Source organism: Hesperophylax consimilis, chromosome 5 (genome assembly GCF_061612785.1).
Source record: "Hesperophylax consimilis isolate HC1 chromosome 5, BYU_Hcon_1.0, whole genome shotgun sequence".
In the NCBI taxonomy this organism is placed as follows: domain Eukaryota; kingdom Metazoa; phylum Arthropoda; class Insecta; order Trichoptera; family Limnephilidae; genus Hesperophylax; species Hesperophylax consimilis.
The window spans coordinates 26,164,827-26,179,731 of NC_142840.1; the positions used below are offsets into that span (position 1 = coordinate 26,164,827).

The window sequence follows — 14,905 nt, forward strand, 5'->3', positions numbered from 1 at the left end:
ACTTCCAATAAAACATAAAATGCGTACTTAAATTATTTCTTTATAAACAAAAAAAAATACAGTGTGTGGCAAGCCTACGCACGACGGAAGTGAAACTTTTATTATTCTTCTCTCTCTCTTTTCATTTCATTCTCTCTTTTTTTCTGTCTATTGACATATTTATAAGTAGCATATGATAAAAAAAAATTAAAAGTTATAAAAATATGATTCGAACCCACGTCGAGTAACGAGTGTCGAACGCTCTGCCTCTAGACCGCGAGGAGAGATATTTCGCGCAACGCGGCGTTATCGGCCTTGATTAATAATTTTAATGATTCAAAATAAAAATAATTAATCAAAATACCGAGCGACTCTACCGGCTCGATTTGTAAGCTATATTTCGACCAAAATATCATATAGGTACCGTAAAGTAAATTAAATTTAAATTAACAAATTTATCTAATTTTTTACTACATTATTACAAATCGTTGATAAAAAAAATGAAAAGTTATAAAAATATGGGATTCGAACCCGGGTCCTGCATAACGAGTGTCGAACGCTCTGCCTCTAGACCGCGGTTATTACGTATTCGACCAAAATATCATATAGTCAAAATATCTAAAAGTCGCAGCACGAGAGCATTTTATCACTTTTAAAAAAATTATTATTAAAAAAAAAACAAAAAGAAAAAAAAAATTAGTTAAAGCGGGGATCGAACCTCGGTTCTTCACTACGACAATCGGGCGCTCTGCCTCTAGACCGCGAAGCTGAGTTTGGAGAGTGACCTAAAGTAGGTATATAATATTGGCTAGGCTCCTATAGCGAAATGATCACGGTTTTTCATGACGGTCATGAGTTGGTTTTACTCCAGTCCTCGAAATTGCATAACGTGCGTAAAGAAGTTTCGCTTCAATAATAAATGAAAAATATCTTAAAATGATTTTGTATAAGTGAAAAGAATGGCATTTACTTCCCTCCACGATTTACAATTCTCGGTGAGTAACCTGTCACCCCCATCCGAATGCAATTATCAAGATGGACATTGAGGAGTTGGTTTCTATATTTACTTTTAACAAACTTCGTAGAGGAAAACATTGATTCACATAAGTAGGTAGAACAAAACAATGCCTTTATTTTGAGTGCAGTTCGAACTAAAATTAGATATTTTTCTGATGAGACGAAAGTCCATACAGAATGTACAGTTAACTCTTGACAGACCAAGATGCCATAAAAAATGCCTGTAATCAAGTGGGTCTTCACCACAGTGGGACCCAATGTATTTTTCTGTCTTATGGGCTTTTAAACTATAGAAATCCCAATTATTAATGGTAACTTATGTATTTGCGCAGGAATACGTAAAATACTAAAATGATATGTCAAGTGTTTAAGCTAATATAAGGAGGATAGTAATTTTGGGTACTACCTACTCCCCCACTTGGCTGCGGGTTAGTTAAGGCAACACTCTTAAGCGATAAATCACATTGAAATTGTATCAATTTCATTTCTGTTAAAAGGACCATCATCTTGATAATTTTCAAAGATACAGCTGGATAGTTTTTTAACATTAAAATTTATAAAAGGAGCTGAAACAAATTGTCTAAGCAGTTCAACTGTTTTTAAAGTCACTAAACCGCAGATCAAACTGTTAGGGTAAAAATGAGATCCCTGAGGCATATGTGTGGTAAATCCATGTATGACCGTGTGAAAATGTAATAGTAAGATTAAAAAAGAGACGCTTAGATGGTTCGGGCATGGAGAGCGATAAATGAAGAAAGGAGTGCAAGGAGAATATATGGCGGGAATGGGAATAGTAGAAGTCGGGGACGCCCGAGGAAGACATTAAACCAGTCATACTCAACCTGCGGCCCGCCAAGCTATTTTGTGCGGCCCTCAATACATTTAATATCAGGAACATGATTTACAAAATCTGGCATTCTATATCACGTTAATTTGAGATTAATTGCGACTTTGACGTACAGACATTGAAACCTGAAGAGGATAGTCATAAAAGCTAAACAAGATGGTATACATGTTTCTGAAGAAAACTATAAGATATTTTTAAATTATTTAGCTGCCTTAGCTAAGGAATTTAAGAGCAGATTTCAGGAAATACGTAGTATCAAGAATTGTTTGTTACTTATAGAAAATCCCTGGCACCTAGAAACAGCAACTTTAACACACTTAGCCACATTGGGATATGATTATGCAGTGCTTTTCGATGAATTTATCGAATTTAAGAATGATACTAATCTGAAAGCTATTTTTGAAGAAAAAAGAGAGGGGAAGGAGTACATGCATTTTTGGGAATTAGTTCCTGAAAAATAAAAGACTGTCAAAAATTGTGCCTGCCTGCTCCTCACATTGTTTGCATCAACATATTTTATCTTTGTGAGTCATCATATTCCAAAATGAAATATGCAAAAAACGTATACAGGAATCGACTTACTGATTCTCACCTTGATGACGTATTGAGGGTAGCATGCAGCAATTATAAACCCGATTTGTCTAAAATTGTTGAAAATTTATCCCAATGTCAAAAATCACACTAATTTCAAAATAAACGCTTGGATACATGTTACTTTTGAGTTTTATTTTTTTCACTATTGTAATTTTTAACGATGGGTATGCTGATAAGTGATATGTACTATTATTATTCTGTTTTGGTTATATTTTTATAAATCTCAAATGGTTTTCCAAAAAAACGGGGGTGGTGGGTTTCATGATATTTTTTGTCATACCTGTATAGTGTTGCGGCCCGCGTAGCTTTACAAACATATGAATGTGGCCCGCAGAAGAAAAAGGTTGAGTATCATTGCATTAAACGATAAAGTGAACCAAATACTTGAGTCGGGTCAAGTCCAAAGTCAGAAGGGTATGTATGAGACAATGTATGAACGTGAATCAAGAAAAGAGTGTATGTCTGCCTATCTGTGTGTTCATTAGTTGGTTAGGTAATTTGTTTGGGTTTCATTGTTTTTGGTAATTTGGTCATGTGTGTGGTAGCACAGCAGGTATCGTGAGTAAAATTAAAACTATCGTGTCCAGTGAATATGGATATTGAATATTTAGCTAAAGTTTTACCTTTCATTTTAGTTTAAAACTTCAATAACCTTTGCTGTCTTTGCATTGTTTTACGTCGTAAAGGTTTTATTTTTGTTTTGTCAAATGTCAACCTCGAACGCATAAATAAACCAATCAAAACGTCAAATGCTCGAACGTCAAATCCATAAATGTCAAATACCATAAATAAACGTCAAATCCATAGAAATACCGGTCAAATCAAAGTTTCAAAAAAACTTTGGTGTTGCTATATTAAGAAACCTATCGCTGTGAAAATTTTATATAAATAAATAGTAATTATTTTCCTATTTATGGCTTTTCTGAATTTTTCAACTCCACAAGAGCGAAACTCCACTCCAGCCAAAATTTTAAATTCGCCATAAACTTTTTATGTATTCCATCCCTAGCCGAAAAATATTATTTTGTGAAAAAAAATCAACCACGATTTTTTTTAATGAATTCTCTATAACTGACTGTTTTCACTTAGTACAAGCATCTTCAGGGTATAAAATTAAACTAATGAAACATTGGTTAAATGAACGAACCTTTATTTTGAATTCCATAAATATATTTTATTTGTATCCACAAAATCTACACTAGCGAGTTCACCAACTGCAAAATGTGCCGATTGACTCAGGGCGCCCGCAAGCGAGAGACTTAAGTTGCTGAGACAGTTGCATTGTAACAGTTTCGGGTATATAAATCCATTACGGTTTATGGAGTAGCCATGAAGGTGTGCACACGAAAGACTTTTTAGTTGCGTCTGCCGGCATACTACCTCATTTTTTTCAATTACTTACTACCCATACATATGTTAATACTTAGATATTTCTAATAGAAACAACGTTTTGTTTTCAAAATTCTTGTGCTTTAATTATACAGTCAATTAATAAAATCATTAGATCTGTGTGTAAAAAAACCTACAGATTAAAAAACATTTTACGTTTTCTTCTTCGACAGCCTTCATTTTTTTAACCATAATATATTTTGTTGACTTACAATAAATACTTTGTGTATTTCGATGGAGCTAAAAAATTGCTATAAATTTATATTATTATGGAAATTAAAAACAGTACGTAAATATGTGAGTGGACATTTTTTGGATAAAAGCACATTAATTCATTTTTCTCAGTTACAAAACTAAAGGTTATTAGCATTGGACGCTTATTTTTCAATTTACTAATTTTATGTCGACGCGAAAAGGGATCGTTTCATTGTCGGTCAAGTACTTTCTTTATTACGAAAACAAGCCATAAAAATTAAAAAAAACATAGCTATAGACAAGAATATTAGGTTTTGTTGTTTGGCAACCCAATTCGTTCTTCGTATTCCTGTTAAAATGGTGAGTTGACGTACAGTTTCGGTGTTATCCAAAATCTAGTTATATTTTAATAATCCTTCCACATTTTCGATCGAGAAATAGTTTTCTGAATTGCTAATGAACGTGAAGTTTTCTCGACCTGTGAATTTCTTTTGGATTGTCCTCCGGAATATCCGAAGTTTTTGACAAACATGCGCATGGAAGTGTTTTTTCTAATACTAACATAATGTTTGTTTCTTTTAGTCTACCGCTAAAAAGAAGACCAGGAAGTTGAGGGGACACGTCAGTCACGGTCATGGCCGTATTGGTAAGTTTAATTCAATATTATTTGTTACTTTAACGCCAATTGTCAATTTTTTTTGGTTATGTTTCGATTGCTTTCACCGAAGCCTTGCTGTCATTTTTCGCCTGTCTACAAAATGTCAACTAAAACCGTCAAGTTGTGGCTGTTACTATCTGGTATGATTTGTTATGATGTTCAATTATCGCTAACAATATTTTTGTTTGTTTTCAGGCAAACACCGTAAGCATCCCGGAGGTCGCGGTAACGCCGGAGGCATGCACCACCACAGGATTAACTTCGACAAGTATCATCCCGGATACTTCGGAAAGGTAATAATAACTTTTTTGTTGAAGCAAGGATTATAATATGTTATTGAATTATTTACCCAATTTGTTTTAATGATGATTTCTCGAACGGGCGGTCGGAAGGCACTGTACAAATGCTTCAATTAATGTCGATTGTTCTTCTCTGATTCAAATTTAGCCCCATTTTCGAAAAGTCAATGTACAACTCTTTTCTAACAATTAATTTTTCTATTCCAGGTTGGTATGAGGAATTACCACGTCAAGAAGAACCAGGAGTTCTGCCCGGTCCTCAACCTTGACAGGTTATGGTCTTTAGTTAGCGAAGAGACCAGGACCAAGTACAAAAACAACCCATCCGGCAAGGCACCAGTTATCAACATTGTTAAGTCTGTAAGTAACCGTGCACCTAATTTTTCTCTAGTGTTAAATCTTTCTGGACTGAACTTTCAAATATTTTTGTATTGAATTAATTAGTAGGGGTAATTATTTACCTAACCTGCCACACTTTTAAGCACAGATTGTGTGAAATTACATTTCATTTCAACAATTACTACAAGAAACTATTTACATGCACTAAATAGGTTCTTAGTGCGGTTAATTAAGTAATTTATGCGTATTAAGATTGAAGGGGGAGACACATTATGCTATACGCATTAAAGATTTTTTATTTAACACCACATCACTAGCCATACAATCCCGTAGAGCCTTCAAGCCTGACAGATGATCTGTGGGCGTGGCGATGATTATAGGCTGCAATCTGCTACCCAGGCTATTATATTGAAAACGATGTGACCCCCTCTCTTGCCCAAGGGAGTCAGATTAGTTTACGGAGTGCCGTGATAAATCGGCTGTCAAGGTAACAGATCCCAAACAAAGAAATGATATTCTGCGGCAGTTCCCTAACTGACCTGACCCCTCTCGAGGTAAATTATACCATAACCACTCCCAAATAAGCGTTGATGCGCATAGTGTAATGTGTCAGCCTTGAAATAAAACTTTTGCAAATATCAAATCCATACTAAAAAAAAAAATCCAAAATGGCTGCATGAAAATCGATTTCCAAGGAAAATTTTGAACTTTCATTAACAATGTAATTTTAATCTTTTAATGAAAGAATTAACAATGTAATTTTAATCTTTTAATGAAAGAATTAACAATGTAATTTTAATCTTTTAATGAAAGAATTAACAATGTAATTTTAATCTTTTAATGAAAGAATTGATGAATAATTTAATTCTTTTACCATCTCTCCCGATGTAAATAGTTGTTTCTTGTAGTGATTAGGTTGAAACGAAGTGTAATTTCCGTAAACTGCCTAATAAAGAGTGCGGCGGTTAGGTAAATATTAACCTAGGTAAATTTCAGTCTGGTTGATATCCACATAGATGTTGCGAAGATAAAGGAATTGTATTTTTTATTATGAAAGTTTGGTTCATTCAGTTATTTGCCAACTGAATTTGAAATTATTTAAATTAATAAAATATCAAGTTATCCTTTAGGTTCAATGATGAATTTTGAACGGGCGGTCGGAAAGCATCGTACAAATGCATAATAAGATGTCGATTCGTTCTTTTCTGATTATTATAATTTATTAATAGTTAATTTCTCTTCTGTGCAACGTGGATTCTAATAGGGACTTTATCTTTGTTAGGGTTACTACAAGCTCCTCGGAAAGGGAGTCCTCCCCAACCAGCCCGTCATCGTCAAGGCCAAGTTCTTCTCAAAGACCGCCGAGAGGAAGATCAAGAAGGCTGGAGGATGCTGCGTTCTAACTGCATAAGATTTTAATAATAAAAATAACTTTAAACTATGGTTACTGGTTTTCTTTTTTGATCGACTGTTCCTACCCTTAAAAAATCCCACACTTCCAAAGTCAAGATAACCTTTAATGCTTTGAAGACAGTTCTTCCTGGTGTCAGATAAATGAAAGAGCAAAGGTGGCATGCAAAGTTAAATTTTATTTGTGTTATTTCACAAATTACTCCATATATCCATCCTGTATATTAAAAATAATATACAGGTGGCCGGGTGATTTTACATGGTACAAGTAAATAAGAAGAATAACTTTTTTCGAAATACCAATATTTTTATTTAAAAGAATGTCTAATGGAAGGTAAATATTGGAATTTCGAAAAAGGTAATTTACCTTTTTACTTCTACCTTCATATATAACCATCTCCTGAAGTTGGCGCACTACACCCCCTGACACCTGTTGCGGCTCATTCCAGAGTGGAAGATGCTCTCAGTATTGCCCTGGGTAAGACCATTCAGAATTGAAATATCTTTAGCGGTGACCAGATCTGGATAGCCAGGTAATTCCTCTTCCCAATACCTTCAGCCTCACATATTCTAATTGGTTGATGCTGTAGTCTTGCGGGCTCCAGACGGTTGGTTGAGCAGTGGGACTCTGGTTTCACAATAATAAAAAAAAACATTTTTTTGTCACCCAAGTGTCCAGTAGGTAGGACAGTCTAGGTGCTGTAAAACCTTAGCACTTGGTACTATGTACTAAAGTAGTACCCGATACTGTCCGACTGGGAGTAGTGGCGTACCACCGCATTAACTCACTTCATTGTCCAACAACATATTCGGTAAAATACTGGAACCGAGAATTCATCATAATTAATTTCTTCTGAACCATGCTGTAGGCATGGCCTGTTACCTCCAGATAGCGGAATGAATACAGTGTATCTCGCTCTAAAATTGCCCTGATGTGAGAGACTGTCTTTTGGTGAAATATGAATTTCTGCCCGCTGGTTATTTATCCTTTACATTCAAACAACTTTTACATATAGAACTGATCAAATAATAATATTATGTAAAAGATTCTTTCTTATTATCGGACTAACTACGAAAACAATTGCAATGGGGTTGCAAATGCAGCATTTTACATAGATTTGAGTGTTCCCTCGGGGGCCTGTAAGAAATCAACATTGCCTGTGTGCAGCAATAAGTGGGCAATGGAAGTGAGCAACCCTGTGTCGACCTGAACGGGTGCCAGTAGAAATACATCCGTGGAAAGGAGCACTCGGTATCGCGCCTACTGCACCTGATGTTTATTCCCTGCTAGCCGTAAGTGGGCCAAGTCAATATTGCTTACAAGACAATATTGAGGCAATATGGGCCTTGGGGATACTATTTATATCTTTTATATGTGTAGGGCTGGTGGCAAAACAGGCTTACAAAAAAAATTTAACTAGCACTGCCTTATTCAGTTGGATTACTTTAATAAACTCATTTATTAATTTTGCAAAAGTAACAGAAGATCATAAGCGTTGACAAATAGACAGCTGTCCAAATGACAAAAATCTTATTGTGCAGGAGAGACAAAACTTTCGAGCAGTATGAACTTTCCGTAGCGGGAGCATTTCATTTAAAATATCACCAATGTCCGTTTTCTGGTATAGCTTATTTGGTGCTGTGTGCGATATATGTACAGTGGTAGTATCATCAACTAATCATGCTGTATTGTTTCTTCGTCGACGATAAGTAAAAATAGGTATTTCTATCAAAATCAATTATTATCTAAATAGTATAAAATAAAGTCACTATCTGCATCTGTTTTTTGAAGTGAAACTTCTTTACGCGCGTCATGCAATTTCGAGGACCGGAGTAAAACCGACTCATGACCGAAACGAAAATGCGGGTACCCCCACCACCGATTAAAGTTCATTTGATCTAGTCAAAGTTTTGAAGTAACATATAAATGCTTCTTAGCTCATCCCGACAACTGGCGTTGGTGGTGTAATGGTCAGCATAGTTGCCTTCCAAGCAGTTGATCCGAGTTCGATTCTCGGCCATCGCACATTATTTTTTTGTTTTTAACGCCTTTTTCATTCAATATCTTATTTTTTAGTAGGTCAGAACATTTTTTAAAAGAAAATAATATTGCAAAATAATAAAAACACTTATCTCACTGTGATAAAACATTACTCCGCTAGAGCGCGCTTTGCGTTATTGTGTTGGATTAAAATTATTATCTAATCCGTATATTATGATAATTGTATTACATTTATTTAATTAATTTATTTATTTTGATAATATGTAATAATTTACAGAAAAAAAAATTAAAACTATCTCCCTCTGATAAAATATCCGTTCGCTAGAGCGCACTACGCGATCTTGTGTGGGATTCTATTTCTGTACATTGTACATTATTTTTAAAAATATATTATATTTTGGGTGTGATGTAGGTAACATTATAAAACATAACAAGCTCTCATATTTTCAGAACCTACATAATATAATCAATTTATGCGGCTTTGCTTACAGTTGGTGCTCAGCGTGGTTGGCTTTCAATCAGTTAAGCGAGGTTCGATTCTCGGCTGTGGCATTTTTGAAGTGAAACCTTGTTGAGGTGGGGGAGCCGCTCACGAACGTTCTCTCTCTTCTCTTCTTTCCTCTCTCTCAGACACCAGCGAACTGCGCCACGCCAAGCATCAGCTGAAACTAGAAGTTTCACTTCTGTCTTGCGTAGGCTTTTTATTTTATTTAACGGCAATATAAAGTAATTTAAAAAAGATACAATATTAAGTAAAATAAAAATATAAAGTGATGTAGTTTGTTCTCAGTCCTCCTCACTATGTATTCCTGTTCCGAGGCGGACTGTAGGTTGTTGTATTTGTGTTGATCATGATTTCCTCATCTTCTAATTTGTTGGTTCTCACAAAATATAAAATAAATTAAGCAAAAAGTATTCATGTTTGTTGTCTGTAGGTTGCGTTGGGGTTACTTCATAAATTTAATGATTTGTGTTTGGTGGGCTTATTTCTTCTGAAGTACACAATGGATTTTGATAGGGTTTTCACTATCATCTAGAGAATTTCTTCCGGAAGGTTTATATGCATGCATATTATATTTATAGAAAGTAGAGTACTTTGAAGTACTTTGCATAGTTTAAAAGAACTAAGCGCACTAACAGACAGACGTGGAAAGCAACTTTATTTTATACTATTTAGAGATTGTATCTCTAGTCTGGGGTATTCTTGTGCAGTGTTCAAATTTAAAAATAAAAACAACTTAGTTAAACATAATAATTTCAGTTGCTGGTGCATGGGTGAAATATTCCTGCATAATTCGCAACACTATTCAAAGTTCAATAAACTTTTCATTTTCGAAATTCCGTTAAGTGCTGCACCGACTTCGACCGAGTACAGTTGTCTTCAATTAATTAAGTCGTTTTTATTAATGTTCGTTGTATTCATCAGACTGGAATATACTTCAAGCCAACATTTTAACTTGGCATCTCAATCATTGTATAAATTACTAGGTAAGTCCCAAAGAGGAGGACGAAGATGCACCTCTGTAATAACCTGCTCTGTTTAGTATTTATTTTATAAGACTGAGCACATGCACACCCATCAGTTAAAGCGATCTACGCTGCACTGAATGCTCTTATATAGATAGTAAGCGCTTCGGTTGACCCGCTGACGAACTGAACCAATGTTCCCCGTACATGCGCATAGTGACTCGCATGCCGCTGACCGTCGGCATTGCACTACAACTCTTCATTCATTAACCTACATGTTATCGTACGCAACCGACATACACATCACACTATTTCCAGCCTTATCACATAAATATCAGACAAGGGACAAAGTAGTTACGAAAATTATTAAATTTAATTCTTTTTCCGAAATGCATTTTTATTTTTATCAGATGCTTAATTGAATAAATGAAATTCGGAGCCAATGCGCATAGTTTCACTGAACTAGGTTTAATGGACACACTTTAGCAGCCCACTTATATACATAGTCCTGCTATCCTTTTCATAAGGGGTGCTACATTTTTTGTTCGATTAGTGCGAACATATTGTGTCTTGTATTTTTATAATGCCTTTGGTTAGATGTCGTAATTTTTCAAAATTACTAACATTCGGTAGGTAAATTTCTTATCTTGAAAGGCAATAAACCGGGGGCAATTGATTTTGTATAAATACTTTCAGCTTCGCTAATCCTGCAATTATAATATTCCATGATTTTTTACCAGTCTGCGCTAGTGAAATATAATTTAATTAAAACATAAACTAGAGATGAGAAAAAATTATATTTATTTGAGGAATATATTGTCATACATAACTATCAAAGTTTTCATTACATCATGGGGGGTGGTGGGGGTATTGATTGCGACAGGAGTGGTGGAGGAGGGGGTACAGGGTTGAACATGGGCGGGCGAGGGGGGGGAACCCCCATCATTGGGGGCGGCGGGGGCAGGGGGGGGCGCAGTCCAGGGGGAGGCATCAACTTGGGCGGGTGCTGAGAACGCTGAATCTCCACCATCTTAAAGGCAAACTGCAAGAAGAACTGTTTGGTATCCTTGTTCCAGTGCGTCCAGAACTTGGTGTCGTGTTTCTCCACTTCTCGACTGGGCACCTTGAAGGCGATGGTCTCGTAGGGCTCGGCAGCAAATAGGAGGTATTGCCATTTGCGATCTGGCGGTTCTACCTTCTGCTCGTAAGCGGACATGAAACGATGGCGGGGTTGGATTCCTTCTGATATTTCTATAAAAAAAATAAAAATACAAAATAAAATTTTGAGAATTTAGACTATCCCGTAATTCTTTTACACAACATAATTTCCTTTGTGAGTCCAAGTGTAATGTTTAAAATTGGAACCACAGACATATGAATATAATAGACGAGAAGTTAAGGACGAGGGGTTAAAACAAGAGTTGCGGGACGCAGAGAGGAAAGCTGACTGTGATTCGTCAATAAATCAATCTGACAGTAAATAGGCATCTCGCATTATAATATCACCATTTAGTTCTTAAAAGTAAAATCTGCTATTGAATGAATAGACATTTTTACATGGGAGCGCAAATTACTCGCCACGTTATGAACAAATTTGCGAAGTCCAAATTCGGCAAAATAAATTTCTTCTATTTTCAGAGTCGAATATTTCGTTTACGTATTTAGTTAAGACACTTTTATAAATGTTCATAATTTACTTCCCAGCAACCAACCAGCTTTGTGTTCAGATGTATCTCGATGTGATAATATATATGTTTCTACAACTGATCCATATTATACGATGTGAATATGCTTAAAATAAAGTAAAAATAATGCTTATATATGGAATGTAATACGACAATTGGGTTTATTCTCTTTTTCACATCTATTTTTACAAGTTTTCATAACACAAGTCACCATTTTGCCGTGTTATTTCGTAAAATGAACCGATGATGCCTCGACCATAGTTCGCACAAGAATGATGACGTCACGTTTTCTAAATTCATTTGAGGCCATACGCGAGCCCAGCCGGCTCCAATGGAACCGGTATGGGGATTGGGGAATAATACGCTTTTAATCACTTAGGGCAGGTCTACTAATATTCATATGTCTATGATTGGAACCAATGGATGTAAGGATATTATCAAATTAATTAAAAGTCTGAGATGTTGTTTTGTAATCAAGTCGTAAAAACAACATAATTCTATCTAATTGTGATCTCTCTCTCTGAATATAAGTTACGTAATAGACACTGAGTTTACAATGACAATGGGGGGTAGAAAGATCAAGCTTACATAGATTTCTTCTATGGTGAAGCAATGTGAGGTCGCCATTTTCCACGTGCCCGGAGTACGTTGGAGCATGAATGAGCATGGTTAGGTTCGCAGAAATCCGGTCAGGAGTTTGTACTATATTCCTTGTCGAAAGGTAATGATTTTAGGGTGGTTTCCGAAGGCCGCGCGAGACACGGCTCGGAGCAACGTGTTGTTGTCAGAAGCGCAGAATTCGAAAGAGGCGGGTGAATGTGCTGCGTTGGAGATGACCGAGTTTTTAAAAACGTAAACTTTTAAATTTTTTTTTTTTTACCAGTTAAACAGGAGATAACTATATTTTAACTGCATAAAATAAAAAAAAAAAACAAAAGCAGTAATACCAATCAAAAACCTTTTAGAGATGGCCACGTTTGATTTGTATTGTCACATATGTGTAAGTAATAGATCGTAACTAACCAGGATAATCAACTTGAAATAGGAGACTTTGCTGGCCGGATTCGGGGTCTCTTTGCTTCGTCACTCTGTAACCGGGTCTTCCAATTTTAACAAACTTTTTCGGCTCTATTCTGGGTTTTTCAGGGGCCAGTTGTTGGGGTGCTTCTTTGGCCTCCATGGCCACCCTACGCGCCAAGTTGGCCTGATGCTTCTTGCCCTGAGTGTGCGCCAAGTAACTTCCCTCATTGTTATGGAGTGTGAGACACAATTTACACTCATAAGTACCTAAAAATAAAATATGGAATATTAAAAACGAACAATACAATAGATTTTTTTGTAAAATATGCAATAATTTACAATCCTTGCCTTTATCTTATATAAATGGGGTCATTTTTATAAATTTTTGTTACCTATATGGACCTATACTATACTATACTAGACTAGTGTTTTCGGGGGTTTTTTAGGAACTATTCGGGATTGCTGGCCACGCTTGAATATGAATATAAAAAACAAAAAAAAACCTTTGGATTTACCTTAATTACCATAAAAGGAAACTGCACTTAACGTCTCCTTACCTGATCTAACCAAACCTAACCTATAATAACCTATCCTATCCCATCCCAACCCAACCTAACCCAACTAACTTAACCTATCCTATCCTAACCATAACATTTTTTTACATATATAATTGTAAAACATGCCTAAATACCTTTATTTTATTTTCAGAGTTTGGCCAAAATAGTACTTACCTAATTTGCATAAAGTAAATGGTAATAACATCTCTTTTAGCCACTCGTATGGTATCAGGAATACCAATGTAAGAAAAATTCATCAACAGAAATTATTTTGGCTGTCATCCATAGAAAGGAAGTGAATTTTCATTTTACATAATAAAAATTAAAATGCTAAAATTGAAAATTTCCCAAATGCAGGCAGTTTCCTTTTCCAGTAATTAAGGTAAATCAAAAGGTTTTATTGAAGTATTAAACGTGGCCAACGATTCCGAATAATTACCAGGAATTTCTCAACTTCTGTCCATTCATAACTTTAAACAATTAACTTTTGGAGTTCTAGATACGATTTGAGATTACATATCGGCCCTGATGGACAACATGGTCCGAAACGTTGGCTAAAGAAGGAGGTAAACCACGATAATTTGGAGTACTAGTTTCAGATCAGTTTGCTAATAACTCATCTCATTTGGGAATTTTCAAGTCTCCTGTGTACAGTCAAATAAGATATTGTGGATTGGCCAAAGTAAATTCAAGTTTTACGAGATAAACAGGTTAAGTTGCCTCCGCCTAATCCCGCCTCACGAACAATTCGACAACTTCATCAATTAACAACAGTTTACCTAAATGATTTTTCATAAAATAAGGATCCTTATTTAGGTCGATAGTCTCCAGAGCAAGAAGTCTCAATCTTTCTCTTCGATCCCGATTACTTTCGGACCAGCTGGCTACTCCTCCCCCGCCCGTCTTGCCACCAGGACGGTTTTGAAAATCCATTCTGGAAGCTGTAACACATAATGGTTATATTAAACCCGAGCAACACTTGGTTTTGTAAACTTCCAAAAAGCGATTTTTAGGTTAACTAACAAAGGGTTCTAATGGCAGAATATTATGATTTTCATGCATCAATTAAAATAAAGTGAAGATAATTTCTGCTTACCGCTGTTATAACGGAGTGTGGAAAAACTGAGAATCAAAAGATACAACCAGAAAACAACAAAAAATACAACAAACCGCTCCGCAAACGTTTGTTTGACAGAAAACACGGTAATTAACCATAGAAGATAAAAATTGAACCAAAAAGTCGCCACGAAAGTAGTGAGCATAAATGAACCACTCACGTAGTGAGGATGTAATCGAATTATGTACCTACTTTTTAAATATTTTTTTCAAAATGATCGAAAGGGTAATAAAATTATTATTTAATGTTGGTGTGCCGACGCATAATTTTTGCCTTCCGCCGGGTGATTTTTGAAAAAAATATTTGTTTTTGGTTATATGATGTTCTTGT

General features: G+C 35.6%; 2 protein-coding genes across 2 annotated transcripts; one reads left to right on the forward strand and one right to left on the reverse strand.

Moving 5' to 3' along the window:
- The first annotated feature begins 4,514 nt into the window (after positions 1-4,514).
- Positions 4,515-6,760, forward strand: RpL27A (ribosomal protein L27A). Its single transcript, XM_089632082.1, has 4 exons — positions 4,515-4,667; positions 4,875-4,972; positions 5,186-5,338; positions 6,600-6,760. Exons 2-4 carry the CDS (start codon positions 4,919-4,921, stop codon positions 6,726-6,728), a joined length of 336 nt encoding a protein of 111 aa, XP_089488208.1. The 5' UTR covers positions 4,515-4,667; positions 4,875-4,918; the 3' UTR covers positions 6,729-6,760.
- A 4,220-nt stretch (positions 6,761-10,980) lies between these two features.
- On the reverse strand, positions 10,981-14,672 carry Sf3a2 (splicing factor 3a subunit 2). The gene is made up of 4 exons (XM_089632083.1): positions 14,555-14,672; positions 14,238-14,399; positions 12,905-13,168; positions 10,981-11,447 (listed from the first exon to the last, which is right to left on the reverse strand). Exons 2-4 carry the CDS (start codon positions 14,389-14,391, stop codon positions 11,041-11,043), a joined length of 825 nt encoding a protein of 274 aa, XP_089488209.1. The 5' UTR covers positions 14,392-14,399; positions 14,555-14,672; the 3' UTR covers positions 10,981-11,040.
- Between the last annotated feature and the right edge of the window lie 233 nt (positions 14,673-14,905).